This window comes from Mus caroli, chromosome 2 (assembly GCF_900094665.2).
Source record: "Mus caroli chromosome 2, CAROLI_EIJ_v1.1, whole genome shotgun sequence".
NCBI lineage: Eukaryota > Metazoa > Chordata > Mammalia > Rodentia > Muridae > Mus > Mus caroli.
The window spans coordinates 153,579,431-153,606,956 of NC_034571.1; the positions used below are offsets into that span (position 1 = coordinate 153,579,431).

General features: G+C 43.0%; 1 protein-coding gene across 12 annotated transcripts in view; it reads right to left on the minus strand.

Annotated features, from left to right (window-relative positions):
• The window catches only part of Ptprt (protein tyrosine phosphatase receptor type T), a 1,083,833-nt gene that overhangs the window by 168,715 nt on the left and 887,592 nt on the right, over nt 1-27,526 (minus strand). For 6 of the 12 annotated variants that reach the window (XM_029473986.1, XM_029473983.1, XM_029473982.1 and 3 more), the window contains 2 exons: nt 24,549-24,605; nt 4,404-4,539 (listed from right to left, as the gene is read on the minus strand). In XM_029473986.1, the coding sequence (XP_029329846.1) occupies nt 4,404-4,539; nt 24,549-24,605 (193 nt within the window). The remainder of the gene's footprint in view (nt 1-4,403; nt 4,540-24,548; nt 24,606-27,526) is intronic. The other 6 variants (XM_021156881.1, XM_021156878.1, XM_021156880.1 and 3 more) reach the window with 1 other exon arrangement.

Sequence of the window (27,526 nt, forward strand, 5' to 3'; positions counted from 1 at the left end):
AAAAAAAAAAAAAAAAGAACAAAACAAGAGCAAAATAAAAGTGCCATCAGTTCAATGAGACACGATCATTAGAAGGGTGACAGTGACAATCCCAACACTCCACAGTTTAAGTGGAATGAAGAAATTAGGTCAGTGTGTGAATGTCATTTGCAGCATTGCTGTTAGCACATTGATGATAGTTTTGGAATAAATTTGCTATAGTGTAAGGTGAGCATTCCTGTTGGTATAAAGCATTCTAATTCTTTACGTAGGTATAAGGAACAAGGTCTGAATAGTTCCTGTAAGACTTGGACATAACACAAAACAAACTCCATGTCTTTGCTCTTGTTTTCTTTTTTGGTGAGTTTTGGCTTAGTTTTGGCATGTTTTATCTTACTGTTTAGGTTTGCTGATTTTGATTTTTGTTTCTGTGGGTTTTTGTTTTTGTTGTTGTTGTTGTAAGTAAGCATGCCTTCAAGAATCTGCTTGAGTTTCTACCCTGACTACTCTCAATGATAAACTGTAATCTGTAGACTGATATAAAGCTTTCTTTTTCTTAAGTTACATTGGTTAGACTGTGTTTTGCTTTATTTTGTTTTGTTTTGTTATTTTAATCACAACAACATAAAGGAAACTACAACAGATTCCATGCTCAGGTTCCAGGAAGAAAATCCCAAAGCAGCTTGACTCTGACCTTCATTAAACTTGTGCAGGAAATATTACTACCCAACAAACACTAATTTGTAGAGGTTCTTGTATGGGAATGGCTAATGACTTGAGCTTTGTATTCTTTGCATAAAGAATATCCAGTGCTCTATGGTATTAGGTAAGGAACAACCTAGGCGGCCTCACAATCTCTTGCTTGCTCTTCTTTGGAGGAGACAGTCTAAGGACTCTAAAGGGAGAAAGTAAAGGGTAGGATGAACTCTGGACTGCATAGAGGTGTTAGCAATGAGGACTTCTCATCATCAGGAGCTCAGGGGGAAAAAAGAAAGAAAAAGAAAGTGGTATGTGTTACTATGTAATAGCATGGTGATCCCTTCTGGAACAGTCTGAAAGTCTAGGTAGAACTGGTAGATCCAGAAGCAAAAGAGAATAATTCACTAATGATAGAATAAAGGGTGGGTAGTTTTCAGTGAGCATAGCCAAAACCACATTGGAAATCAATTGTGTCAGAAGGGCTTATGGTTCTCTTTTCATAATGCCCAGATTATATATGCTTATTATTATATTAGCATATTATAATGTGCCACAATCAAAGAAGATCAGCCAAGAGTGATTCAAAAATAATTTGAAACTTTAACTTGAGCCTTTTGGAAACCATAAAAGAACTTACTTAAGCCTCCCATTGACAACAGTATTTGACTTTTAGCTCTGAAGAACCCTCTCTCCAGGATAAAACAAGGCCAAGGTAAGATCATAAAACATTTGTCAAGTTTTATTGGCTTTTTCCTTCCTATTTGCTTCCTTTCTTCTTTCTTAAGTCATACAAATGTAAATTAATTTCTTCATTAAGTCCTCCTTTATATCCTTTGCACTTTAAATACATTCTCTGGCTAGTTCTGTTATCCAGGAACTTCCTAGCAAGAAGACAGAGGAGAGTGGCAAGTAAGCCTTCCCATCAATGGTCCCATCAGTGGTAGTGAACCCCTGAAAGGAAGAATCTAGGGACAACTCTGTTGAGGAAAACACAGCTGTGGCTATAGCCTTGAAAGTTCTATGGTAGACTCAATTCAGGACTTAGAGACTGGAGGTGGTAGTGGGACTCCTGAGTTGGAGTGATTTGTTTATTATTCCAGGGTTCCTGTTCCTTAAAATGTCCCTCTTTCAGTGTGCTACAAGTAGCATTTTGGCTAGCAGCAGGCTAGTAGTGTACTAAATTGGCTAATGTTCCCATATTGATGCATTGGGCTGGAGTCAGCAGAATCCCACAGAAGGACTGAGTTCACTGGGGCCTTCCTTGTCCTCCAGGCATCTCTAGTCATTGGGAAATACTGTAGGTTAGTAGAAAGAAGCAAACCCAGGCTCAAGTTCTTTATTTCCCTTTCCTGCCTTACCTTTCCTCCCTCCTTTCTCTTCCCTTGCCCCTATATCTCCTCTACTCTTCTTTACCCCCCCCCACCCCACTTCACCCATCTCTGAAATATTCTTATCCACCAGCAGAAACATGTCCATATATGTAACATATGTAAGTACAGATCAGCAGCCCCAAGCTGTGCATTGCTATAGGGTCTGAAATTTGCTCGGGAGAAGGGTGTGAAATAGTGATCATGTGATCCCTGTTGGTTGTGTCTGACGGTTTTCTAGACATGTGGGGCGATAAAGATACCCGGAAGAGGTTAACTCTACACGGAAGACTTGCTTTATGTGTGCTCTCACCCGAGAAACAGAAAACCACTTCTTTCCTCCCTCCCAGAAATCACACATTTCAAAAATAGCTGCTGAGAAGGAAGTGAAGCTTTTTTTTTTTTTCCCACAAGCTCACAGTCGATGGTGACGTAGGTTAAGCCAGGCTTTAGAAAGAGCAAAATTGGAAGTTCCTATCTGACTTACAAATCAGTGGCAAAGAATCAGAAAATTTCAGGTCTATCAAAGATATTCAACTCCATTAAATTGGCCACTTTTCCCATGTAGACAATCCCAGATTCACCTCTGCCTCTAACACACTTGCAAGGCTAAGAAACCTGTCAGTGATCTTATATGTGCAATATGCTTACCACTCCCAGAGAACTCAAAGTATATGTGCCACCTCAGATAATAGCAGCTGATTGATTAGTGGCTGGGACATACAGCATGGCCACGTTTTATCAATGATGATGAGATAACATTGAAGTGAACCCTCTGAAGTCTCTTTATCCCCAGTGATAACATAGCACCTTCCTTCCACTCTAGATTTTTTTAGTGGGAAAATCGATAGCTGGTTGAGAATCCTAACTCTTAAGCTATTCCATTGGTTACCTTAAAAGAGAAATGATGGTTTTAGACAAATTATATTAATAAAAGGCCAAGTGCTAACAAGAAGATACCCCGGTGGGAAAGAAGACTGGCTCAATCAAAGCTTGAAAACGAGAGAAAGAGAGAGAGAGAGAGAGAGAGAGAGAGAGAGAGAGAGAGAGAGAGAGAGAGAGAGAGAGAAACAAAGATGTACTTATGGCTACATGGCTGAGATGCCAGCACTGGCACTGTTGCATCATCAGCTGGGAATGAGGACATTGGCTTTCAATTTTTATTTTCATTGGCACTCCTTGACTAGAGTGTGGATTTGTCTTTGGGGGCATTTTTTTTCCTCTTGAGAACAAGTTTCAAAAGTGTCTTGCAACTTGAAGATGATAGAAATTCCCTGGTCCTGCTCATTAGTGTGGTCTTCAACTCCCTAGCTAACCAAACCCAGAGCTCTGGTCTCAGGATGTAATTAGAGTCATGTAAATCACTGCATTTGTTGTAGAAAGTCGGGACTCCGACAGCTGTTACTATAACATGGATGATGGTTTCTTAGCTTTGGCTGCAAAGTGGGAAGATGGAGGCCATGACAGGAGCCTGAAAGTGAAACCAAGAAGACATATATATGAGAAGTAAGTGTGCCCATAGAGTTACAGGTAAAGGCTAAAGAGAGATGATGCTCAGGAGACCCAGTTTTGAGGAATATATAATCATCCCTAATCAATATGCTAACTCACACTCATGGTTTCCTTTTTTTTTCTATCCCTCTCCTCAATTCCTGTGTATTGTCTTTAATCCTGTGACTGAATCTTAAGCAGAAGATGAGTGTGGGAGTTTGAATCTTGGGAATAAAGGAAGTATTGGTACTTGTGCTCTTATTAACAATGTGATTCAAAATAAATATAAATACAACATAAGAAAAACTGTATTAGTTGCCCATAGGAGTCTAAGATAAAAATCCCAAGGAAAGATAATACTAAGCAGTAACAATGAGTTGAGACAGTTGGGTGAGACATGGAGTATGAATAAACCATAAGTAGGGAAGTCTCTGGAGTCTCACTCCTTCGCAGATGTTGAAGGCAGCATGGGAGGCTGCTCTCCACTGGTGGACAGAGGGAAATGCAGGTGAGAAAGGTAGAGCATTATGTCCCTGTGTTCATCTGTGTTCCTGGAGTTCCCCAACCATCTTGAGGGCATCACCAATCACACAGAGTAGTTAATTCCAAGAAGACTTATTTCATCATAACCAGAGTCCGCAGCACAACCAGGGAGCCATAAGAATCCCTGACCATCTTAGAAGCTGCTCTTCTCAAAATCCCTTGCCAAGGAGACAACACATATCTCTCAAACACTAGCACAAGGAAGTTGAGTGTTCTATCAGCAAAGTGCTACTGGACAGTAACTGATAGAGCAACAGCCTGGCCACATGGTGGTGCTGGGTCTTCTGGGGTCAGCAGGATCTTCTCGGCAGTGTTGAGACTCACCTCCTTTTGATGGTCAGCATCACCCCCAGGAGAATGATGATGAACATGAGGAGGCCAGCAATCACACCAGCCATCTTCACCGTGTTGTCGACCTGCTTCTCCGGCTCCACAGTGTTAGAATTCTGGGTGGAAGCACCTTGAGGGGAAAAGGGAAGGAGGAAGATGTTGAAAAGGCTCACATGTGACCAGGCAACAGTGACAGTGACAACAGTGTCCATTTATTAAAGCTAACCATGTGCCAGGCACTGTGCTGAGAGCATCAGATATATTGCTCTATTTAATCCTCATTGCAAGTTAATCCCTTAAAAGTTTGGGATTACTATGATGTCCTCTTAGAGAAGAAACTGAAGTGCTATGCAATTAGAGTTTCCCAGGTCCGTACCTGCTGTGTGGGAGCATAAGATTTTATTCATTGTGCTGCTCTGCCATGAGAGCTCAAACCTTAGTCCACCATTTACTTCTTGGGTTCATGTTTCAGATCATGTAATGAAAATCATAGTTTTATGCTAAGATAACACAATTAAAAACCACTGTGTTCCAAGGGATCGTCTTGTTTTATTCTTTTAGCAAATAGTAGAGGGAAAAAAATGGTGGATTAAAGTGAATTGGCTTGGGTTCAGAAAACATGAATTTCAATTTTGGCAATTATGAAATACTACGTGCTAACTTGTTGACTCAATCTCTGGTAGTGGAAAGTAGGAACTGTCCACTTATATTATCTGTAAGCCAGGATGGATGATTCAGGACTCTAACTTGCCCAATCCTCACAAGCAGTTCCAAAGGCAGACACTAAGAAAAACACTAAAGGACTTGCCAGAAGTCACATGGGTGATGATGTTAAGAGTGAGATCCCCGGGGTTTGATTAGAACAAATTTAGGCCTCAGTGATCAGAAACCTTGAATTCAGCTCCTAAAATCCCCAGTTTCTCTACCTCTCTCTCAAAAAAAAAATAATAATAAAAAAAATCAACTGTTTCTCCATAGCAAAAGTAAGTAAGCAAAGAAAGGCTGAGCCCAGCCTTTTCTTGTGTTTACTAAGGATGGAGGGCAATTTCCTGTTTCAGGCATTCTGTAGAGTGGCCCATGGGTTACCAGCATCCTAGGGCAATTTTCTCCTGCTGTCTTTATTTCCCCATTAGAATCACATTTTTTTTGTGAGGCAGCTTGAAGTCGGAAGCACCTTTTTCCAAACTCATCTCTACTTTTCTGCAACATCAGCACCAGTTCATCCTTCATCAGCCAATATACCTTCTGCAGCCTCCTGCGCCTCTGGCAGGGTTTCCTCTCTCCTCCAAATTCTGATAACACTTTATAACACTTTGCACACACCTCATGATCTCTCTTAGCACAATGTACTGATACTATTAGTTGCCTGTTTTTACATCTGTCTTTTCCACTGGTCTGCAAGCTCCTCGGGGGTAGACTTATACCTCATTTATCTCTGTTCCCCATGTTAGCACGGATCCTGACTCATAAGAGGGGCTCGCTAAATGTTTGTGGTTGTTTGGTGTTTGGCTAAAGGGATAATGTCTCTGCCCACACACATTTGTCCTCATGGAACCAAATTGAGTTTTCTCTTGCTTTTAGTCATGTTTCCATAGAACTCAGCTAAGCATTGAGTTGAAACGTTGCTTCTCACATTTTGAATCTCATACTCATGGCTGTTTAAAAAGCAGGCCTCCAGCTCACTGATAACTCTTCTGTTTTTTGCTTCGGAGTGTAGAGCATATATTCTCTCCAGGCACTTTCCTCAAACTTTAGTTAACTTTGGTAAGTTGGTTTACGTAGCAGAGTGTTTTTGGTGGGAATGGAAGGTCTTTGAGAGTAGGTGTGGTGTCCTTTTCATTGCTGCAATGCCAGTATCTAGCATAGGACTCCTCTCACAGTCACTGTGATGACTGTGTATGACAGAAGGGCACAGGCCAGAACTATTTATTTATTCATGCAGTTATGCATATTTAGGTCCTGTGTGTCCAAGTGCTGGGGCCAAACTAAAGCCTCCTTCTCCTACAAGTAGCTAATAGTAATATATCTATTCTTTTTTTCTATAAGATAAAGGCAACACCAACTCATCTAACCCCGGGGCTGTCTGAGAAGGTTCTGGTGTTCTGCAGTCCAGTGATTTCCCAGTTCATGTTGGAATCACCAGCACATCGTTAGCCAGGGCAGTCTGACATTACAGAGTGGGGGTAATTCTGAGTGACTCCTAAGTAGCCCCCATTTATGAGACTTAAGATATGATTTCTAATAAAAAGCTAGGCTATAATGTATTATGCCCAAAGGAAAGAGACACCCCAAATTCAAAGCTCCCCAATACTAAGAATCTTTATATTCGGATTTAGAGGAAAGGTTGGCTCGAAATCATTGAATCCATGGTGTAGTTAAAGTTTACTTAGTGCCTGTTTTAAGGTCCTGTTCTAGAGGATAGTAGCTCAAGGCAGAGATTCCCTGAGAGCCTCTTCCTGTATATGATCCCTGTCATCACTTGGTCTATCAAGACTCACACCCCATTCCTTAGGTAAGTTCTTGCAAACTTCTATTAGTGGTAGGCATCTGGAGATGTCATAGTGAGCAAAAGAGACACAGTCCTTGTCCTCATGGAGTTTGCAATCACTGGCATTTAACAATGAGGACAAGAAGTTAGTAATGACAAACTTTCAGCTTTGTTAAGGGTTTGGACAGAGAGGTGCATGACCTCCCAGAAAGAACAGAACAGGGAAGTAAGTCACTCCTGGGAGGAAGGACCATCAGGGCTGTAGCTAGACAACTGAAGCATAAAGAGGTAGTAAAGCCAAGATCCTGGGTCAGGCTGAGTGAGTGGCAAGCGGTCTGGTGTATGGCAGAAATGTAGTATTTAAGAGGTTAAAAAAGAAGAAAGAGAAAAGGCTAAGAGAGGCTGGAGAGAGGAGCAGGAATGTTTACACATGACACTGTAGGCTACGAGTTTTGTTCTGTAGCCCAAGAAACACAGAGAGACATTTAAATTCTGTTTATAAGGTAACAATGTGGTCACATTTATGTCCCAGCATATTATCCCAGCTTCAATGGGGAGCCAAAGTGGCTTGGAGAAATGAGCTTGGAGACTACTATAGGCATCCAGATGGAAGATGATAGTCACAAAGACTCAGGAAACAGCAGTGGAAAAATGACAAGAGTGGTCACAGAGCTTTAGTTTGTATGACATGGAAGATGAGAGTTGGATTTATGGGTTCTAGAAGCAGTACAAAAAAGAAAAAGTTTAGAGTGTTTGGAATTGAATGTAGGTGGTTAGAGGTGTGAGTCTGGAGCTCCAGAGGGAAAGTCTGAGCTGTAGGTAAAAGGATTAATTTGTTATTATCCACAGATGGTACTTGGAGCCTGAGAGTTCATGAGATTACCCAGGAAGGGAAAACAAGTAAAAAGAGAAGCAGGCCTGGAAGAGAAACTTGAAGCTTGGTAGAGTCCAGGGAGTAGGTAGAGACAGACAAACTGGTATATAAAACATGAACATCCAGAAAGGGAAAGAAAACATGGCTGGCCATAGTGTCCTAGATCCAATATAAGATAGGATTTCCAGAAGCAGAAAATGATCAGCTGTGCCAACCACTATTGGGGTAGGGTCAGGTACTATGCTCCAAGGTAAATGAAGGTCTTAGTTAAAGTACTAGGAAACCTCCCCTACAAGACCAAGATGTTGTTATAGAAGCCCCTTCAGTGGTAACCATGACTAACTAGTGGTATATGCTTGAGAACCACAGAAGAGCATCCAGATTCTAGGTAGTCATGTGAAAAGCTAGAACCTGGTATCAGAAATCTTCAGTGAGTTTAACCAAAAGGCCTCAGAGCTGAAAGCACAGACTGCATCTTGAGGCTATTAGGAGCAACTGGGCTTTTCTGCTCCATTCAGGCTTCATATACAACATGTACTTGCAGAAAATTCAACTTTCTCTTAAGCATTCTCTAAGAGATTTTTCGGTAGTAACTAAGGATTTGCTTTCTTATTTATAAAGGGAGGGGGTTGGTAATTCAAAGGTGATAGACATGCAGAGAGTGATTCTGGACAAAAGATAAGATCTATGGAGATTTAAGAGGAAGAACTGAAGGATGGGACATGGGAAGTGCCAATGACACTTCTGTTGGGTCAGAGTTACATGCTTGGGGCTGACACTGTAGATGATTGGCGATCAGGATGAGAACTGAGATCAGAGTCCTGGGGAAGCACATCAGGGCTAGCTTCTCACACAGCCACCAAGCAAGATAACCATCAATTTACAGGTGCCACTACTGAGGCTGGTAAATCAAAGGCTATCTTTGTGACTTAGTGCCCCAGAAATCCAAAGGGGAGATTCAAAGGGGCAGAACTGGAAATCCTGCAGAGAATTGCTTAGCATCAGTTTCAGTCCCTAATAGACTCAGTCTCTGACTCTGATGACTTCTGCCTTTTAGTCTGGTACTGGGAAGAATGTAAGGGATTTGGATGCATCCTCTTCACACTTGGCTTCAACAAGACCCAGCAGGAACACAATCCAAGTGAATTAGAATTGGCATCAAGGCACCAGGTGGCAATTTATCCAATTAGATAAGCTTTAAGGCTCTCCTTGAGTCCCCTGTGTGATGTGGTCATCACAAACAATCTTGTGAACTCAGCTTACTAATTCAGCTGTCTCCAACACGAGGCTACAGGACTGACCTTGTACCCTAGCCAGCTGCTACCTCTGTGCTCTGAGTACTCTCAAAGTCTACATTAGTTTTCTCAAAGCAGCAGTCGCTTGTCTTTTCCCCTCTACTCTTTCCTCAAAGCTATGATGACTTCGAGTTTTAGCCCCTCCTAGCTTTAGTGCCCAATCCACACATGACCTTCTGTTTTCTATCTGTCTGTTCTTGACTCTGAAAACCTCAGATACAGTGCTTAGCATCTTGGAAACTACTCTCCACCCTCCATTTGACCTCCCTATGTGAGTCCAGGGGCCATGTTTGTCTCTCTCTCACAATGTTACCAAGCATCTATCTCATTCTGATCTTCCCCAGGGATTTCTATGACCTCTGTTGGCAAGGGAAGAGCTGGTCTATGTTACTCTGTACTCTTCTGAACTCACTGGCGAATTTTGTTTAGCTGTACATTCAACCACACGAGAGAGCTCTCTAGGGAGAAGATGAACCAAGAGTCTTGATGCTTCGAAAGTGATTCAACAATCAGGATACCAGCATCACCTGGGAGCTTATTAAAAGTCCAGACTTACAGAATCTACCCTAGGCCTGTGGAAACAGCAGCTCCATTGTAACAGAGCCCCTGTGTGCAGTAAGTGCATGGCAAAATACACATTACACCGACCTCGAAAGTAGTCAGAATAAGAACTCTTCTGTCTAGAGATTCTATTCTGATGAGATCCAGTTCTTGCTGTCTGGTCACTAACAGGCCATTGTAGAAGATAGAAACCCCTGCTTGGTCTCTTTAATTCAAAAGGTCAAAAGCAGGGAAGTGACTGAATAGATCAGGGAGCCCCAAGAACTATCCACTGGAGACTAACACTCTGCTTCTCTCATCCAGATTTTAACCAGGAATTCCTTACCAAACAAGGGCGGTACTCCATCATGAAGCAGTGACTTTATGAAAACAATCATCATTCCCAAGTGCCACCGAAGAGGCAGCCTTTTCCTTGTTTACTGGCTCCTACTTTCCTACCTGTTCTGACTTCCTCAAAGCCTAGATGTTTAAAAAAAAAAAAGCCCTCTCATGTTAAACCCAGCATTCTCCTTAGACCCTGACCAGCCTTTTACGATGGCTTCCCCATCTTAACTTGGGTGTACCTTAACCTCAGTGGTATCCATAATCTTGGTGATGTGTGCCCTTCTTTTAGTTCTGGAACTTCTATTCACTCTATCCTCCTCCCTGTCCTGCCTCTTCTCAAGTTACTCACAGGGCAGAAAGCATGTCACCAACAGTAGAAGGTGCTTTCCAGGGACATGTTGTACACATTGTCAAGTAGAGGGGACTACATGACCTTTGTGCCTCATTTGATGTTAAAATGCTCTGGTTTTATGATACTGGGTCAAAGCAATGAGCCTCAAACAGAAATCCTCGACTTTCTATTTACATGTCGCTGCTAACTAGTTGGGTGACCTTGGCCAAATCAATGAAACACAATGTGATATAATATCCTCATTTGTAAAAACTGAGAGAAAATGTCAAAGTCACAAAGATTTTTCTCAGGATCAGGTATAGTCCTGGAGGTGAAATTGCTTGACAAACTTTAAGGACCACATCCATTCGGTGTCCTGATGTTACAATTTGAGAACTAGTTTCAGAATGTCTGTAAGCTTTGGGAACCAGAGGCTGGAGTCACAAGCCTTGGAGTCAGCTACTTGGCTTTATCCAAGTCCTTCGAATCCAGCCAAGCAGGGTCCCCATCCCTGGAGTGATGCACTTGACTCTGCTCATATAGGGAGGGCCCTTACCAGGCTTACATCTGGATGACTTAATGGCAGCAATAACATAATTTGCCAACAAGGGATTAATGATTCACTCTCAAAGCACTCACACTGGCATCAGGCCCAATTTCATAGCTGTACTTCAGAGAATTTTCCCTGTAAGGGTAGGCAGCAAAAATAGAAGTCACAGATGAAGAACGTCTAATTGCAATTGATAAAACCCAAGTAAATCCCAGTGGCTGCATAAGCCATGCTGGTGATCCTTGCTGACGGTAAAGAAAGGAGGCTGGCTCCTGGGGATACAGTTCCTAAAAGCTGCGTTCTTTAAAACCCACAGTGGCCTCTCAGCTATCCAAGGGCATCTTCTCCCCAGTGTGGCTTATCTCAGGCAAATCTTACTGTGCTGGCAGTTTACCCCTGTCTACTTAATGACTTCTTTTGTTGAAGAGTTTCTCTGTCTTTACTTTGGCTTTGTGTGTATCTGGCACCCAGCAGCGAAAACCTTTGAAACCCTGACTCTGAGCTGCTACCTCTATGCCAAAGAAGGTTTTAAGCATAGCAGGCATCTCTGATTATGGATGTTTTGCCAAGTGGAGACAACAGGGAACAGATAAGGAAGCTGGGTAACTTCCCGGCTCTGCTAAAGTCAGGTATGCGCTATATATTCGCTTGAGTTGGCTGGAAGCGAATTCTCTAAACGATAGGGTATTTTAAGATGGAATTGAAGTCCAAGATAGGAAACAACTTTGTAGGGGAGCATCTGGCTACTTCATTAGATTCAAGCCTCTAGACTTTACAAATTGCATCCCAAAGCATTCAAAGTATTTGTAATTGTGATCATGAACTACTTTGGCAGCCTTTGAGGGTAGAAATTGTAGTGAACAGGAGGGGAGCGAGAAGCCTGGGGAGAAACAAATGCTATTGCTGACTTTTTTTTTAAATGAAAAAGATGTGTATTTCATATATATATATATATATATATATATATATATATATATATATTTGCTAGTGAGTGTGATGTTGATACAAGAAAAAAAATATAGACTAGATGATTAAATCAGGTTCCCCAACCCTTAGTACTCATAAAGGGGGAGGAATGATACTTAGAAACCAGTACAGGCTCTATCTACATCAGTCAGCAGCCAACCAGGAAAAGGGAAACAACGCTAAGCCTTTTAAAGGGAGCAAAAATACTCAGGATCAGAAGACCCTGGTGAGTAGAGGATTATCAGGATGCTACTAACCATCGGACACAGGAGGGATACAAAGCAGATAAGCCAGAGGCCAGAGGGCAAGTTTGCATTGCAAGGGCTAGAACTGCAGGAGACCTTTGGGGGAGTTAGAGCCATGGGGCAGGCACAAACATGGACAAAGGAGGAGCTGAAACTAACTGAGGGGGCTTATCCTTGCCTTTCACTCTTCCAACTCTAACTGAGGTCTTCTATTGGATAAACCCAGAAGTCACTGGCATGGTGGTCTGGGTGAGGAGGCATGCAGGGCTATCTGTGTGTCTGAGCAGAACATGACAATGTAGAAGGACAATCATAGATCAGATGGGCAAAGGGGCAACATGGGCTTTCTATAAACATCCCAGACTCTACTCTTTGCAGCTTTTGAGAGGTACCAGGATGCATATATCTGGAGAACATCCCATCTTGTACTTTGTTTTCAGCAATGTCAGGGCTGTGGTGGAGAGATTGTGGTTGGCTTCTATGGCAGCTACATGATAAGCTGGGGCTTCACAGAAGATGGCAATGTAAGAGTTGAGAGGAACAGGATTCAAGAGCACATGTAAAACACTAATATATTTATCTATAAACTGTAGGGCAGAGCTTCAACTACAACCATGTTTTAAGCCTGTTACCTATAATTCCCCCTTTTAATCCTTACTGAAACAGTATGGAGCAGGTTCTGCTACCAAAGTCTTCTCAAAGATGGTGAAGCTCAACAGGGATAGATAAGAGCTGCTGACAGCATTACCCACAAAACCTGCAAGTCTGATGCCTTATTCATTCTCATTAAACTGCTGTGCTATTCTGCCGCTTCTTGCCTAAATGGGGGGAGAGGAGGAGGTTGATCGGTGCAAGACTGGTTGTTTTCCCTCAGATACCTAGAAGATAGAAGGAGACTCCTCGTATTAAGGAGATCAAGAATCCTATCTCAATCAGCTGGATAAAACCATCTTTACCTAAATACCTGCTGTAGGTATTTATATCTGTCCCTGCTGGGTCTGCCACCTGCTCTACCAAGCAATTCCATTTCATTGCTGCCTTTGCTGGAAGCTCTTCTCTGTGTGCCCTCCAGCCAGCACACCTTATTCTAATATCTAAGGGATTGATGAACATGTCATGTGAATCTTGTTATATGAGCTAAATTATACAGGCTTTGCTCAAGTGATATTTAAACTTGACCTTTTCAACTTAACTTCTTTTACTCTTTTCACTTCCCTTGTACATCAACCACCATTTCAAAGTCCCTAATACTCTGAGTTTAGTTTTAATATTAATCTCTGGGCTTTCCTGCCAAGACCTTTCTTGATATTTAGCAACCAAAGCGCCTCATATTAATTCCACAGAGAGACATGTTCTGTTCAAGTTTAGGTGAGCACTTTCTGTGGTGTTTCCAGCACCCTTTCTTCGAGGTTGCTATCTAATTTTATTATAATTGCTGACTTCTTCCCCCACGTCACAGAACATAACCTCATGATGTGGACCGGGTTGATAATGGAGGACTTAAGGATTTTCCCATGCTCCTTTCAAGTGACATCATCTAGGATGTTTTGCAAGTAATAAATAATTTGCCCCGATTCATCATATAACAGTAATTGCATTTAGCCAAGACTTAACTTGGAGTCAATGTTAAGTAGCTGGAAGACACCACAGAGACATGGGTTTTTCACAGACTGCTCTACTGTTCCTATAAAAAGTAATTTAATAAGTCCTGAGTTAAGTGTAAGGAAGATACACACTTCTAATATCCCACACTCCCTCAACATTACCTAGCCAGTCCTAAGAGGTTAGAAGTGACTTCATCATAGCCTATACAACTAAATCTGCTAAATATTGCTGACAGAGGTGCCCTCATTTTCCGTCTTAAATGGAGGTTAGCACCGTGTGAGATGAGAATCACTTTAATTGATTGTTTGAAAGCCCTTTGGCCACTCGAATAAATCATTCCCCCGGTGCTGATTCGGCTTCATCCCATGGATCTCCTGACTCTGTGTTTCTAGGTGGACTTGGTTTTGCATAATGAATATTCTGTATAGGTCAAATTCTAACTTGGTTGTAAGGGGCTCTGTGAGATGGCACAATGAGGTTCTTACAGAAATGCCCTTCTGGGTACAAGAAACTGCCTTTACCACAAAATACTTTTCATCTATTCAAATTTAGCACCTGACTTACTCAAAAGTAGTTATATGCAGCAGACTCTATACACAGGCGTGATTGACGTACCCCTAGAAGACAGAGCAAGGGCTTGAGCTACCTTTTTATCTCCTGATGACTTCAACTGTTTTTTTGTGCACTGGAGAGGTCTAGCCTATGTGCACTGCCAGGGCCCAGGGACAAATTTAGAGAAAGGACTTATCTGCTTTCAGAACAAGACTGTAAGCTAAGCTAAAGTTGGGGACAAAAGTTGTCTCCAAAATTAGGAAGAAGATGCACTTTGTAAACTGAGCTCAGAAGGGTCAAGCCATAGTCAAGGTTAACAACCAGGATGTAATGAGGTGGGGCCATATCTAAAGCAGGGGTCAGGCATTAGCCCCCTGGATATGGCCTAACCTGGGAGATGCTGCAGTTATAGCAATGGTAGTAGTTACTCTGGGGTGCTGAGCTTGAGGGTGAATGCAGAAACAATCCTGCAATCATGCAGCTTGCTTCTTATTGGAAAAGGAACTTGTAAACTGAAAAGGTCTCACATACCTGATGCTCACACATAGAGATATGTCCAGGTAGAGTGCATGTACAGTTCTGATTACATAAAACTAGACTAGGTACTTGGTTTCCACATGATGTCAGTGGTCTGACACACATTGCAGGCATCCCTGCCACCATCCAACAGCCCCCTCTCACCTATCTCCACACTGGTGTCCTCTGATCCTACAAGGCCTTTTCCACTGATGAAGATGGAGAATTTGAGCTAGCGCTACACCAACAGAATTGCCTCTTGCTTGCAGAGATCTGTGTATCAAGCCTGGAACTCGGGGGGCGGGAGGGGGGTTAAGGGGGCTAAGCCACTTGGCTGTCACCAACAGAAATACCCACAGCCTGCACTGGGGACTAAGAATTTAGTGTGAGGAACAGAGGTAGGAGAGAACACATACTCCTTAGGATGCTCCACAGCAAAGCAGTAGTCCCTTTGGACTTTTCCAGGCAGCTGCTATGAAAGAGCACATGGCCCTGGTAAGCTGGTTATAATTCTTGCTGTAAATGTGAGCAGAGGCTCAGGTATCTATGGAGCAAGCAAAGCCCTCCTAGGAGCAGCATATGACAGAATACAAAAGCCAGGCAGGGATGGTGCCCAGGGCTTCTAACTCAGGACATGGAGAGAGGGTGACATAAGCCTTGTCTGTAAAGGCTGAGGCAGGGGAGGGCCAACAGCAAATCCTATGACTAATAACACATGAAAGACAAAGCTACATCAGAAAGGTAAGGCCATGGAGTAGAGACCAGTTTAGAAGAAATATATAGTATTACAAATGAAGGTACGCCGGAGGAGAGATATGTAGGTCAGAGACTGTCTGAGAGATTGATACTGTGGTTTCTGAGAGGCCTTTCCACTGGAAGGCATCACACTTGAGGTTCAGCCACAAACTACTGCCCCCAAGCTCAAGTTCACTTTGTTGGCAAGCCTTTGAATTCCCAAGGCCTTGTTAACAACGACTGCAATTGGAGTGGTTTAAACTGACAGATGTGGATTCTTACATTTGCAGAGACTAAAAGTCCAAAATGAACATGCCACCAAGGCCACCTGTCCCTGAAACCAGAAGAGCTCATCTCTCCTCAGCTCCTGCTAGTCTTCAATTCTGGCATTTTGTGCCTTGAAGTTGCACTACTCCAGCCTCTGCCAGTGTTTGTCATACTGCTTTGTCTGTGTGTGTGTGTGTGTGTGTGTGTGTGTGTGTGTGTGTCTTCATACGATGCTCGATGCTCTTCTCTTCTGACATATTGGCTTAAGGCCCACTTTCTTATTTTGCTTTAACTAAATCACATCTGTGGGGACTTTATGAATAAATTTATGTTCACAGTTACTCGGGGTTGCCACTTCAACATATCTGTTGAGAGACAAAATTTGACATACAACTTAGTTGAGTCATGATGTTACAAGCAGCCCAGGAAGGGATATAGACAGGATGAGGATCTTAGAAATTCACTAAGCAAAGGGTAAACAATGCCTGAGGTCATGGCCCACAAACAGCATGCTAGAAAAGAGAGTTTCTTGCTCAAAGTCTGAACCGAACATAGGCCTTTGGGAAGGACATGTCCTGGCTTTCTGTCTGAATAACATCGCAAGGAGCACTGGGGACTGAGGCTCCCCAAGGCTCTTATTCAAAAACAAGTTCAGTTTTTTTCTAAACAACTCCAGACAAATTGATCCCTCAAGGGATGACTGTGTTACCTGACTCAGAGGGGGCAGGATTTGGGAAAGGAGACAAAGATCTGCCCAGCTGGGGCAGCTTAGTCTGAATCATGCCTCTACAACATGCAGTTTTGAGTGTGTTATCAGGGGGCCAGGAAAAGAGGGAAGGTACCTGGAAGGGAGGGAGACATCTATGGTGGGGATTAGAGGAAGTGTGGGCAGGATCAGAGAGGAGCTGGAAAACAAGCAGCGTGGAATTCAGATTAGCTCAACTAAGGCAAGCGAGGGTAATAAACAGCAAGGAGCAGGGCAGCAATTGTTGAGATTCCAGCCAAATCTACCAGGAATGTGTTTGCTTTTTTCTAGCCTTTACATTGTGGCTTTTTTTTTTTTTCTGAATGGAAACACTGAATCAGTTCATGTTGGACTAACATAGATCCATCACCTTCCCCAAAGGCTGGGTGGGACTATAACTCCTCTCTTAGTAGAGATGGTGGGCTGAGGAGAGTAGAGTTGTGACAGTGGCAGATGCTGGTCACGCTGACATATTGTCTCTCTCATGATCCTGTTCATGTCTGAGTTCTTCTGTGCCAGCTCCATGCAAAGCCAGGGCAGACATTAGGTTCAGCAGGCCCAGGCCCAGCACATTTGGTAGAAGGGGCAGGTAGAGTTCCTAGTAAGCTGGAAAACCAGTGTCCACTCACAATAGCCCTCACAAAATTGGAAAAAGACACATTAGGGATGCTATCTAAGACATCACTGTACAGAGGAAGAAGGAAAGACAGGAGGACAGACACAGTGTACTGTGCTTTGTGCATGCTCTAACTGTATTAACCTCTTACCAAACCACCTGCATAATTGCTGGGAAGGGGGAAAGGTTGACAAAACCCAAGCAGATTCAAGACAAGCCGATGCTATGGGTGAGTGCCAAGTTCAAGTGAAGCCCTTCCTCCTGGCTAAAGGCAGCTGGCTATTGCCTGTAGCTTCAGCATGAGACAGTAGGCTTTTTTCAGAGCTCCTACATGTTAGCAAGCTAGACCACAGAAGGGAGACATCCCAGCAAAGGAAGGCAGGAGGTAAGAAAGGCAAGTGCTCATGTGATCAGATAAAGAATGTAAAGGAGGAACCTGGAGGGATGGATGAAGACGGCAGAAGCAGGCTGACTATCCTGCAGCACAACGGAAGCTTCCGGCAGGTGTTAATCAGGACAAAACTCTTCTATTTGAAGGACCACTTCTATCTAAAGGATCAGTTGGGCATCGGTGGGGAGGACACACCGGAAGAGGAGAAATGTGAAGACAGCCCTACCAACTAGGAAGCTGTAGCACTAATGAGTAAGACTTCAGTAGTCTCAGGCATGAGCACTGCAGAGAAGGAGGAGGGAGTGATCCTGGAGGCAGAATCAGCCAGATGTGATGGCAGATTACATATCAAAGATGGGGAAGGAGAGAGGAGATGGATAACACTGGGTTTCTGAATCTGAGTTTGGTGGCAGTTTGAAATCAAGACTGTGGCTTGACTTCTTCTTGGCCTAAAGGGAATAAATATCCCAGGAGTAAAGATGGAGCTATGAAAACCTCAGCTACAGAGGTTCCCCAACTAATGGCCATTTGGAAGGCAGAATTCACATTTGGGTGCTACTGGGTAGAACTCTTTACAGAATGTGAGTTGACTCATCTGGATAAAATATACTGACTCAGTTGAGAGGTTGGTAACAGACAATAACAGCCAGAATGATGGGCCAATGGCCTTGTGTCTTGCCATACTTTGAATGGACCATGGATACAGACAGTATCTGGTTCAAGTTCTGCAGTAACCCTTTCTATATAGAATCAGTCTGTAGTCACATGAGTGACCTAAGGGCAGAGCTAAAAAAGGTCCTGTATATCTGCCATCCCTGACCTGCTACTGAGATCTCTGCCCTTAAACTGCAGTCATGGCCCAGGTTTATCCTGAGACCAACTAAGAACCCATCTGAATGGAGGGGTGTGAGACTGAAGGGATCTTAATATTACATCCCCTTAGCACTTTGTCCTCACCTCTTGCTCTGGGTTGTCACAGAAGCTGCACTTGGTATAACATCGGACCCAGCATTTAAGCTAGAGAACAGTTTCATTATGTGCCTGGATTTATAGATTCTGATTGGCTCTTCAGAGGCTTCTATTCCGAGGCCTTGATGGTGAGCATCGACCTTCCTTTTTTTCACTTGTTGCAGAGATGATAGCTGTTGTCTGGCCACTGGATAGCTTGCCTCTTTGCCTGGCTCTTTCTGGGTCTCTGTTTCTTTATCTATAAAATGGGTTTAGGTTTTAATAACACCAAGATGCGCCTAAGGTAATGATGATCATCATCTTCCTTCTCTCTTTACAGCAGTCAATGTTGGCATGTCTGTTCTGCTGATAAAGACATAGATCAACCACTCTGAAATCACGTGGCTTTTCATACGACACAGCCCTAAGTCACTCTGCTATGGCATCTTCCAGTGCTTGGTACTTCCATCCTAGGTACTTACTAAGGTTGGCTATGGGCAGGCAGTGTGACAAATAAACATGAAGACTGCCTAGAGAGACCTGGGTTTGAATTCTGGTGCCATCCTTTCCAAATTCTGTGATTTTTTTTTCCAGCTGCCTACACTTTAGAGGTCTGATCTGTAAAATCAGAAAATCACTTGGCTTGGTAGAGATTTAGGGAATTTTACATGTGCTAAAAAAGCAAAACACTGAGTATTTTCCTATAACATGTAGGAAGCATGGGACATCCATTATTCATTTTACTCTTCTTCTTATTACACTGTCAGACTTCCTTGATATCATCTGCCCCTAAAACTGCTACTTCTCTATGGCCTGTCTTCAAGGTTGAGATTGCCCCAGAGCCTGCCCCTCCTCTCCCCACCAAACCTCACCAAGAGCGGTGAGTGTTCAGCTTACAGCTTCACCCAGCTCTGCTTCTAGCCTCTACACTCACACCATCTGTTTACTGCCACCAGAGCCACAAGCTCCATGGGGGAGCTGTCATGCCTTCTGGGCTCTCAAGGCTGTGGGGTCTAGTCAGTGACTCTGGGAGGTTGCTGATCTGTCTCCTTGTCCTCTTTCTGCCCACATAGACTTGTGCTGAAGCCCACAGTTCTCTGTATCTGGGTTTAGGATGTTCATGAAATACCATTCCAAGGAATGCAGCTGAGCCTCCCAGTGAGTATTATTAGAACCTGAATCTTGTCACATAGCAAGGCCCCAATTAAGGAACAATAGTAATAGCCTTAGCATGAGATACACCGAAAAAAAATGAAGGCTACAAGAGGTCTAACCAGTATCATCTCAGCCTTGAAGTTTGGCTAGGATTACACCCGTTTCTCTAGCCAGGCTGGAATTCATCTGTTTGACTTCATAAGTGAGGAATCTGGACTGCATAAAAGTTTCGGTGCTTTTATCAAGGTCCCCAATTTTTAACAAATACATTCTGGGCTTTAGAAGAAGGCTTGGACTAAAGTCCTTCTTGTGGAAAAATTAACAAAGGGCAATGAACATGGCCAAGGCAGTCAAAGCAAAGTGTTATCAGGGATCACCTTTAATTCATTCATGCTGGCCTATGTATGGCTGGACACGGCCCATGTTCCATTAGGTCTAGAGGCAGAGAGGCCTGGCTGAGATAGAGAAGGGCAAAGGGATGAGGCGCTCTTTCAGACGAGGGCTGGACTAGATTGAAGTCTTGCAGGGGAAGTGTTAATTCAGTGCTTTCTTGTCCTTTGTTGCTTCAAGTCAGGCTTCTAGAGAAAACTGTCCAGGCTTGGTCTGGGAGACATTCACCTCATTGCTGGGCCTGGAGAGACATCCCCTTGGGTATGGCATAAAGGAGGGGAGTAATTGCAGAGCGTGGACTCTGTCCATTTGCTCCTATGCTCCCTAAGCAGGGGCCAAGATGATAAAGGGACATTTCACCTCTCTATTTGCACTGTCCAAACGGTATTCACTAAGCCATGTGTGTGTGTACCATCCCATATTTGAAATAGGGTCAGGAAACTGAATTTTAAGATTATTTTGTTTCAATTATTTTAAAAATTAAAATGGAGGCAATGAAAAGAATGTTTACTTGCTGCATATAATCTCTCTCTCTCTCTCTCTCTCTCTCTCTCTCTCTCTCTCTCTCTCTGTATGTGTGTATGTGAAGTGTACAGTTATATGGGTTTGTTTAATGTATATGAGTATGGAGGTTGATGCTGGTGTGTTCCCAATTGTGGTTAATTTTATTGGTTTGAGACAGGGTCTCTTGTTGAATCTGAAGTTCCAGATTCAGCAAGTCTAGCTGGCCCCAGAGCTTCAGGCATCTCTACCTTTTGCTGCTGGGATTATAGGAGTGTGCTCCTCCAACCATCTACCATCTTTTCATCTCCATCCTGGGGACACCAATTCAAGTCCTTATACTTGGATGGCAGGCTCTTTACTGACTAAGTTATCTCCTCTGCCCATAATTTTTTTTATCACTTTAGTATTTCTTTCATTTTTAACTGTTTGAAAGCATTGCATCTGAACTGAGACATGCTTTAAGTGTAAAAAATAGCAGATATCAGACAGTACAAAAATGAAAATGTGAACTATCTTCCATTTAATGGTTTTATAAAATATTGATTACTTATTAAATGGTATTTGGGCATGTTTAATGAAATAAATTATATTATTCAAGTTAATTTCAAGTTTCTTTTATTTTCATAATGGGACTTCAAAATTAGAAATTATATCCACCGAAAATTTTATTTTTATTGAACAGTGCTGCTCTGAAGCTTTTAAAAGCTATTTCTAGAGGGTTAGTTTGTCCCTTAGGGGACATTTGAGACTGCCTGGATATATTTGGTTGTGACAATTGGGGTTGACATTCTAATGGTATCTAGTGAGTAAAGAATGGGAGTTCTCTAAACATCTTATAATGGACAGTTTGGACCTCAGCCATAGAAAATGATCTAGCCTCAGATGTCAACCATGCCAAGGTCAGAAGCCTTGGTATAGAGCAGGATTTCCTCAAGAAGAAGGCTAATGGTTCAGGGACACCTGATGAAGTAGCTGGCCAGTGACCCTCAACCACAAAGCTCAGTTCTTTTTATTAACCTGGCATTGGGTGTGATTCCTCTCTACGTGAGGAGAGGAAGTTCAATAAAGAGTAACTCCCCCAGACCACCAGACCAGAGAGTGGCAGAGTTGAGAGCTGTAATCAGGCTCCATCCATTGCTAAGGTTGAGCCATGCATGCTACCTCACATGGCTGTGCGTATCTCCATGCTGGAGCTGCTATGGAAACAGCCATCTGAACATATAGTCCAATATCCCCATCATTCAGACCCAGGCAGTTATTATTTACATCAGCTATTATTGCCACCAGGGAATGGACATTAACAAAAGCCATTGAAAGGGACAGCCTGCTCTGAGGGGGAAAAAAAAAATCTCACAGCACCTCACCTATCAAGCAAAGCTGGGAAACGGGTAGAAATAAATGGAGCACAATAAAATAAACCTGTCAGAGAAGGAACATTCAGATGCCTCGGAAGGCGAGAGGTAAGAACAAATGTGCCTGATATGGGATTGGCTCTGTTTGAAGAAAACATAATCTCACGGCTTGACTTGAATAGAGCCCAGAGAACAATGGAAGCATAGGTGGAATTGCTCGTGCACACTCCAGGGAGGTTCTGTTTCTCCATAAATCCAGTTGGGGACAGTGGTGAGAGTCGCTTTCCTCTTGTCATCTTTCTGCATGCTCCCCTGTGTCTATTCATGACTTCTGCCTCTCTTGAGGGAAGGTGAGTCTGGTGGGCCTGTTCTAGAGGAGGGTGGTAACTGGCATTTTGTGAAGACCTACTATGCACTCCCAATGTTCAGGGCATTCGTTGAGGTTATTAAATTGAATCTTTAATAGGACAGCATGAAGTAACCATGATACTTGGTTTCCCAGGTAAAATAAGCCTGCCCAGTATGTAATGTTTCTATTATCAAGGGGTGGCTAAGATGAGATGCTCACAGGGTTGCCAGGGACACACTGAAATGCGGTGCTTTAGAGCAATACAAAACTGGGGCCAAAACAGGCCCACGTGGATGCTACTGGGGTTCTGTCCAAATCTCCTTTATTTGATTGATGTATTTAGTCCCAGCTACTGTAGATACTAGCTTTAAATGGCTCATAGATATCTCCTACTTTCAAGAAGGAATCCATTTCTCTAGAAGGCTATGTAACACCCATGGCAACCTATGGTAATTAGCACATGGGCCCAACCTGTGGAACATTTCACATTCCCGAGATGTCCCAGGGCTCTGACTAACTCGGGCTACACAATGTCCTTTGTCTTTTCCTGTCTATTTCTCCTTTTTGTCTAAGCACATCTCGCAATGAACAATATGTGCCTGAATCTCCATCACAGGGTCAGTATGATGCTTGAGTTAGGGAAGGGGTAAAGGGAATAGGGCTTATGTTACCCTTGCCTGCTCTACTGACCCATATAGTTATTTCCCATCACTATAGACCGACCAGTCAGTGATCTCAACAGGCAAAACCTTAGTTGCGAACAATGGTGGGTAAATGCGTGAAAGCCGCTGTAAAGTCTCCCATTGGTTAGGAGATCCCTAATGGAGGAAAGAGAGGCATGGTTTCAGGTTACCTTTCTTCTCCATGTATTGAATGGGCGTTGACTTCTGGTGGGTGGACTCTGTATCTTTTGAATAACTATGTCTACTTATTTGTAACAAACTCTACCTATGCTGCATTTGAAGAAACAAAGGCTCCCATTTACATCAAGCAAATACTTACACTAGGCTGGGCACTTCTACTCCAGCTTCTTTGACATTTATTAGCTTGTTTAGTTTAGAATGCAGTCTCTGGAGAATCTGACTCTGTAGAGTCCATAATGCCAAGAATGTTCCCTAAGAAGCAAGTATTGTTATTCTTTCTTAACAGAAAGGAAATATGGGCCTAGTCACATTTAAAGGATGTACCAGGGCCAACAGTAGAGCTGAGGTTGTGGGTCCAACCTACTCATTCCTTAGAAAACAGATCTGTTGGTCAGCTTTCTCCCACCCATAGACCACAACTCAATTGACTTTTGTGTGGTGTGGTGTGTGTGTGTGTGTGTGTGTGTGTGTGTGTGTATGTGTGTATGTGTGTGCATGTATGTGTGTGCATCTGTGTGTGGTGTGTATGTGTGTGTCTGTGTGGTGTGTGTGTGTTTGTATGTGTATATGTGTGTGTATGTGAATGTATGTGTGTAAGGTGTGTGTGTACATGTTTGCATGTCTGTATGGTGTATATGTGTATGTACATGTGTATATGTGGTAGTGTGTGTGTGTGACTGTGTGTGTAGTGTGTGTGTATATGTGAGTATATGTTTGTGTGTGTATAGTGTATGCATGTCTATGTCTGTGTGTGCATGGTGTGTGTGTATGTGCTTATGTATAGTATCTGTGTATGTGTGTATCTTTGTGTGTGTGTGTAGATATGTGTGTCTCTGTGTGTAGATATGTGTGTGGTATGTATGTGTACATGTCTCTATGTATGTGTATTTCTGTATGTATGTGGTTTCTGTGTGCATATGTGGGTATATGTGTGTATGTATAGGGTATGTGTATAAGTGTCTCTGTGTGTGTTTAGGATATATATGTATATATGTAGGTATATGTGTCTGTGTGTGTGGTGCATGTGTATGTGTCTTTGTGTCTGTGTATATGTGGTGTGTGTATGTATATGTGTGTGGTGTGTTTATGTAGTGTGTATATATATGTGTATGTATATGTTAAGTGTGTGTGTACATTTTGAATATCATATGCATGTCTCCTTAGGATTAGGGAAAATTGCACATTTATTTCTAGAGTCTTTTGATCGGTGAGCTAAGATATCAGAATTTGTCTCTTTTGCTTGTTATTGTATTCCTCAATATTTAGAACAATGCCTGGTACATAGTATGTATTTATTAAACCTTGGTAAGATGGGGTAGTGGATGAATGGAGGGATGTATGAATAGGTACGAGAAGGTAATGGTGGTTAGATGAATGAATTGGTGACTGGGCAGTAGTGGGTGGGAAGATGTGATGAAGGAGCTGTCAGTTCAGCTCTGGTACACCTGGCCTGGAGAACCCACAGAGCTCGGGCCATTACCAGTCCCCTCCCTCTTGCCCAGGGCTCTGATGATCACCTGTGGTGAGGAGGCAGAGTGGAGTCCCCGGGGTCACCTGGGCGCTGCCCATTGGTGCTGACCACAAGGAAGCCAATCCCCAGGCAGCATGCAGAAGAGAAGGAGAGAAAGAAACACACATGAAAACGTGTGGTACAATGAGCAAGGCCATAACTCTTGTGGCTCTAAAGAGCTCGCACTGAATGAGAGAACACCACAATTTACCAAAACTGAGGCTGAAATAGATTTTTATAAATGAAAAAAGAGTAAGTGTCACCATTTATCAAGCACCCATGACATGCCAAGTCTTCTGCCAAGTACCTCGAGTACAGTGTTCCTAAGACATAGGACAACCAGAAAGGTCGGTGGTATTACAAATGGGCCTGTCACTTCCCCAGTCAAACTGCATCACCCTCAGTCTTTCTTTTCTTTGTAAATGGTTACACCACCCAAACAGCTTCTCTTTGTAGAAACCTGGGTGACTACCTTTCACCCCTAGTAGTCAGGGTGCATACCTTCTACCCTTCTTCTACCTAGCTTCCCATTTATCACTGGTTACCAGCTCTTACTGATTCTACTCCAGACAAGCTCTTCCAGATTTCCTCCTCTCTCCTGTCTCATTGGCACTTTCTCCAGCCACCCATCTACACAGCCTCATGTGGGCCCACCATCTCTGTTCTTACTTTCCTCCCACCAAGTTCCTGACATTTGAGCGAAACACACTATCACTCTCACTGTCCTCAAAAGTAAACCTCAAACCCCTTGATGGTCACAGACCATCTCAATGAGTTCATATCTTTCCTTGCCTGATTCACTCCTTTCCATCTTCTTCTCTGCTCTGATACCAGCATATAACCCTGTTCCCATGATGAACAGCCCCTGCTGTCTTGTCTATAGAGCATGCCTGGGTGTTATGGTTTGTACATGCTTGGCCCAGGGAGTGGCACCAGTAGAAGGTGTGGCCCTGTTGGAGTAGGTGTGGCCTTATTGGAGTAGGTGTGTCACTGTGGGTGTGGGCTTTCCGACCCTCATCCTCGATGTCTGGAAGCCATTACTCTGCTACCAGCCTTCAGATGAAGATGTAGAACCTCCTGTACCATGCCTGCCTGGATACTGTCATGTTCCTACCTTGATGATAAGGGATTGAACCACTGAACCTGTAAGCCAGCCCCAATTAAATGTCCTTATAAGAGTTGCTTTGGTCATGGTGTCTGTTCACAGCAGTAAAACCTTAACTAAGATACTGGAACAGTCATTTGAATGGCATGTATTCCTTCTTGCTGCTTTCCCTGGCAGATAACTGCTAACCTTTCAAGAATTGGTTTGGAACTTCTCTCAAGGGGAAGATGCGCATCCTCTGTCTTTTCACAACATCCTAACATTCCCTTCTCATCGCAATAGCCCCTGCATGGTGAGTGGATGCCTTCTCCTTAACTGTGTAGTCTCCTTGATGGTAGATGATCTGTCCCATTGACTGATACATTTCTGTGGCCTTCTGTTGCACCTGGCATATAGTAGGTACTCAATGAATATTTCTTGTGTAAAAGAATGAATTAATGAATAAATGGTGACTCAGAATTTTTACAAGTTGTTCAAGGTCACAAAAACAGTAACTAGCAGAGGCTGTATTTAAAGCCCAGTTTGTCTATCTTTAATGTCCCTCCAAGTTTCTAAATAAAGTGACACAAAATCCCAGCAAGTGTTACACCCTTAGTGACAGATGACAATGTTCCCCAGTCATTTATCAGCAAAACTGCATAAGATCCTTATGCAGAATATTGAGAGTGATGGAATGTCTCTGACCAAATGATAAACAGAAAATACATCATTTCAAAAGTGAAACAAGGGTCAAGCTTGACCAACAATGGACAAGTATAAAAGTTAACGACCTATGCACAGTGATCATGACTCTCCTTCTTGAAAGAATGACATTTTTGTCCTTTTCAAAACACTTGCTAAGTCAGTGGTCAGTTTGTGAGCCAAGTCTGGCATCTATGCTATTTCTTGTGTAGGTATAAAATAAGAATGACTCTTAGACTTTTTTTCAATGGTTAAGAAAACATGATTAATATTTGATGCTATGGTGTTCTAGTTAGCTTTAACGGTCAACTTTGGCATGGCAGCTGAGAAAGGAGTCTCAACTGAGGGACTGTTCCGATTAGAACAGGCTACAAGCATGTCTCTCTGTGTGTTGGGGGGTGGAGTGTCTTGATTGCTTAGATGAAGGAGGCTCAGCCCACTGTGGGCAGTGCCATCTTTAGGCAAGTGGTCTTGGGCTATATCAGAATGGTGGATAAGCATGAACCTGTGAGCCTGCTAGCAAGCAGAATTTCTTCCATGATTTCTGCTTCAAGTTCCTGCTTTGGCTTTCCACCATGATGAACTGTAATCTATAAGCTGAGACAAATCTCTGCCCCTACTTGCTTTGGGCCAGAGTGTTTTTATTCCAGGAAAGAGATAAAACCATAACATATATGAACACTATATCATTATATACACTCAAATCTTTCCTCCCCAGAGTTTTATTTTAATATAAATGTACTTGTAAGTATCTCTACGATTGCTTTTTTTGTGTGTGTTTTGGTGACAAAGCTAGTAAGTATGAGAAATACCTTGAGGCCTACAAAATTGAAAATACTCACTACTTCACCCGTTATAGGAAAGTTTGCTAACCTCTGTTCTAAGTGACTGCTTTCTATGAGTCTGTTTTCTTCCCAGACCCAAGAGGCAGGTAAGACAAGGCTCTGATGACCTCACATTCAGTAAAAGAAACAAAAGGCTGGGGAGAGACATGACCCATACTCCTACATAGCCTCCTTCAGCAAACTCCTAATGGTTCTTTCTGAAGCCTGGCTCCTGCCTCAGTCCATCTTCTCCATCCACTGTCTAGGCTGCATCTAGGGTACTCTACTATAAAAGGGGTCTGCTTAAGCACTCCCAGCTGGCACTCTCACTGTCTTAAGAGATGGGGGAAAGAGGGAGGGGGAGGGGGCAGGGAG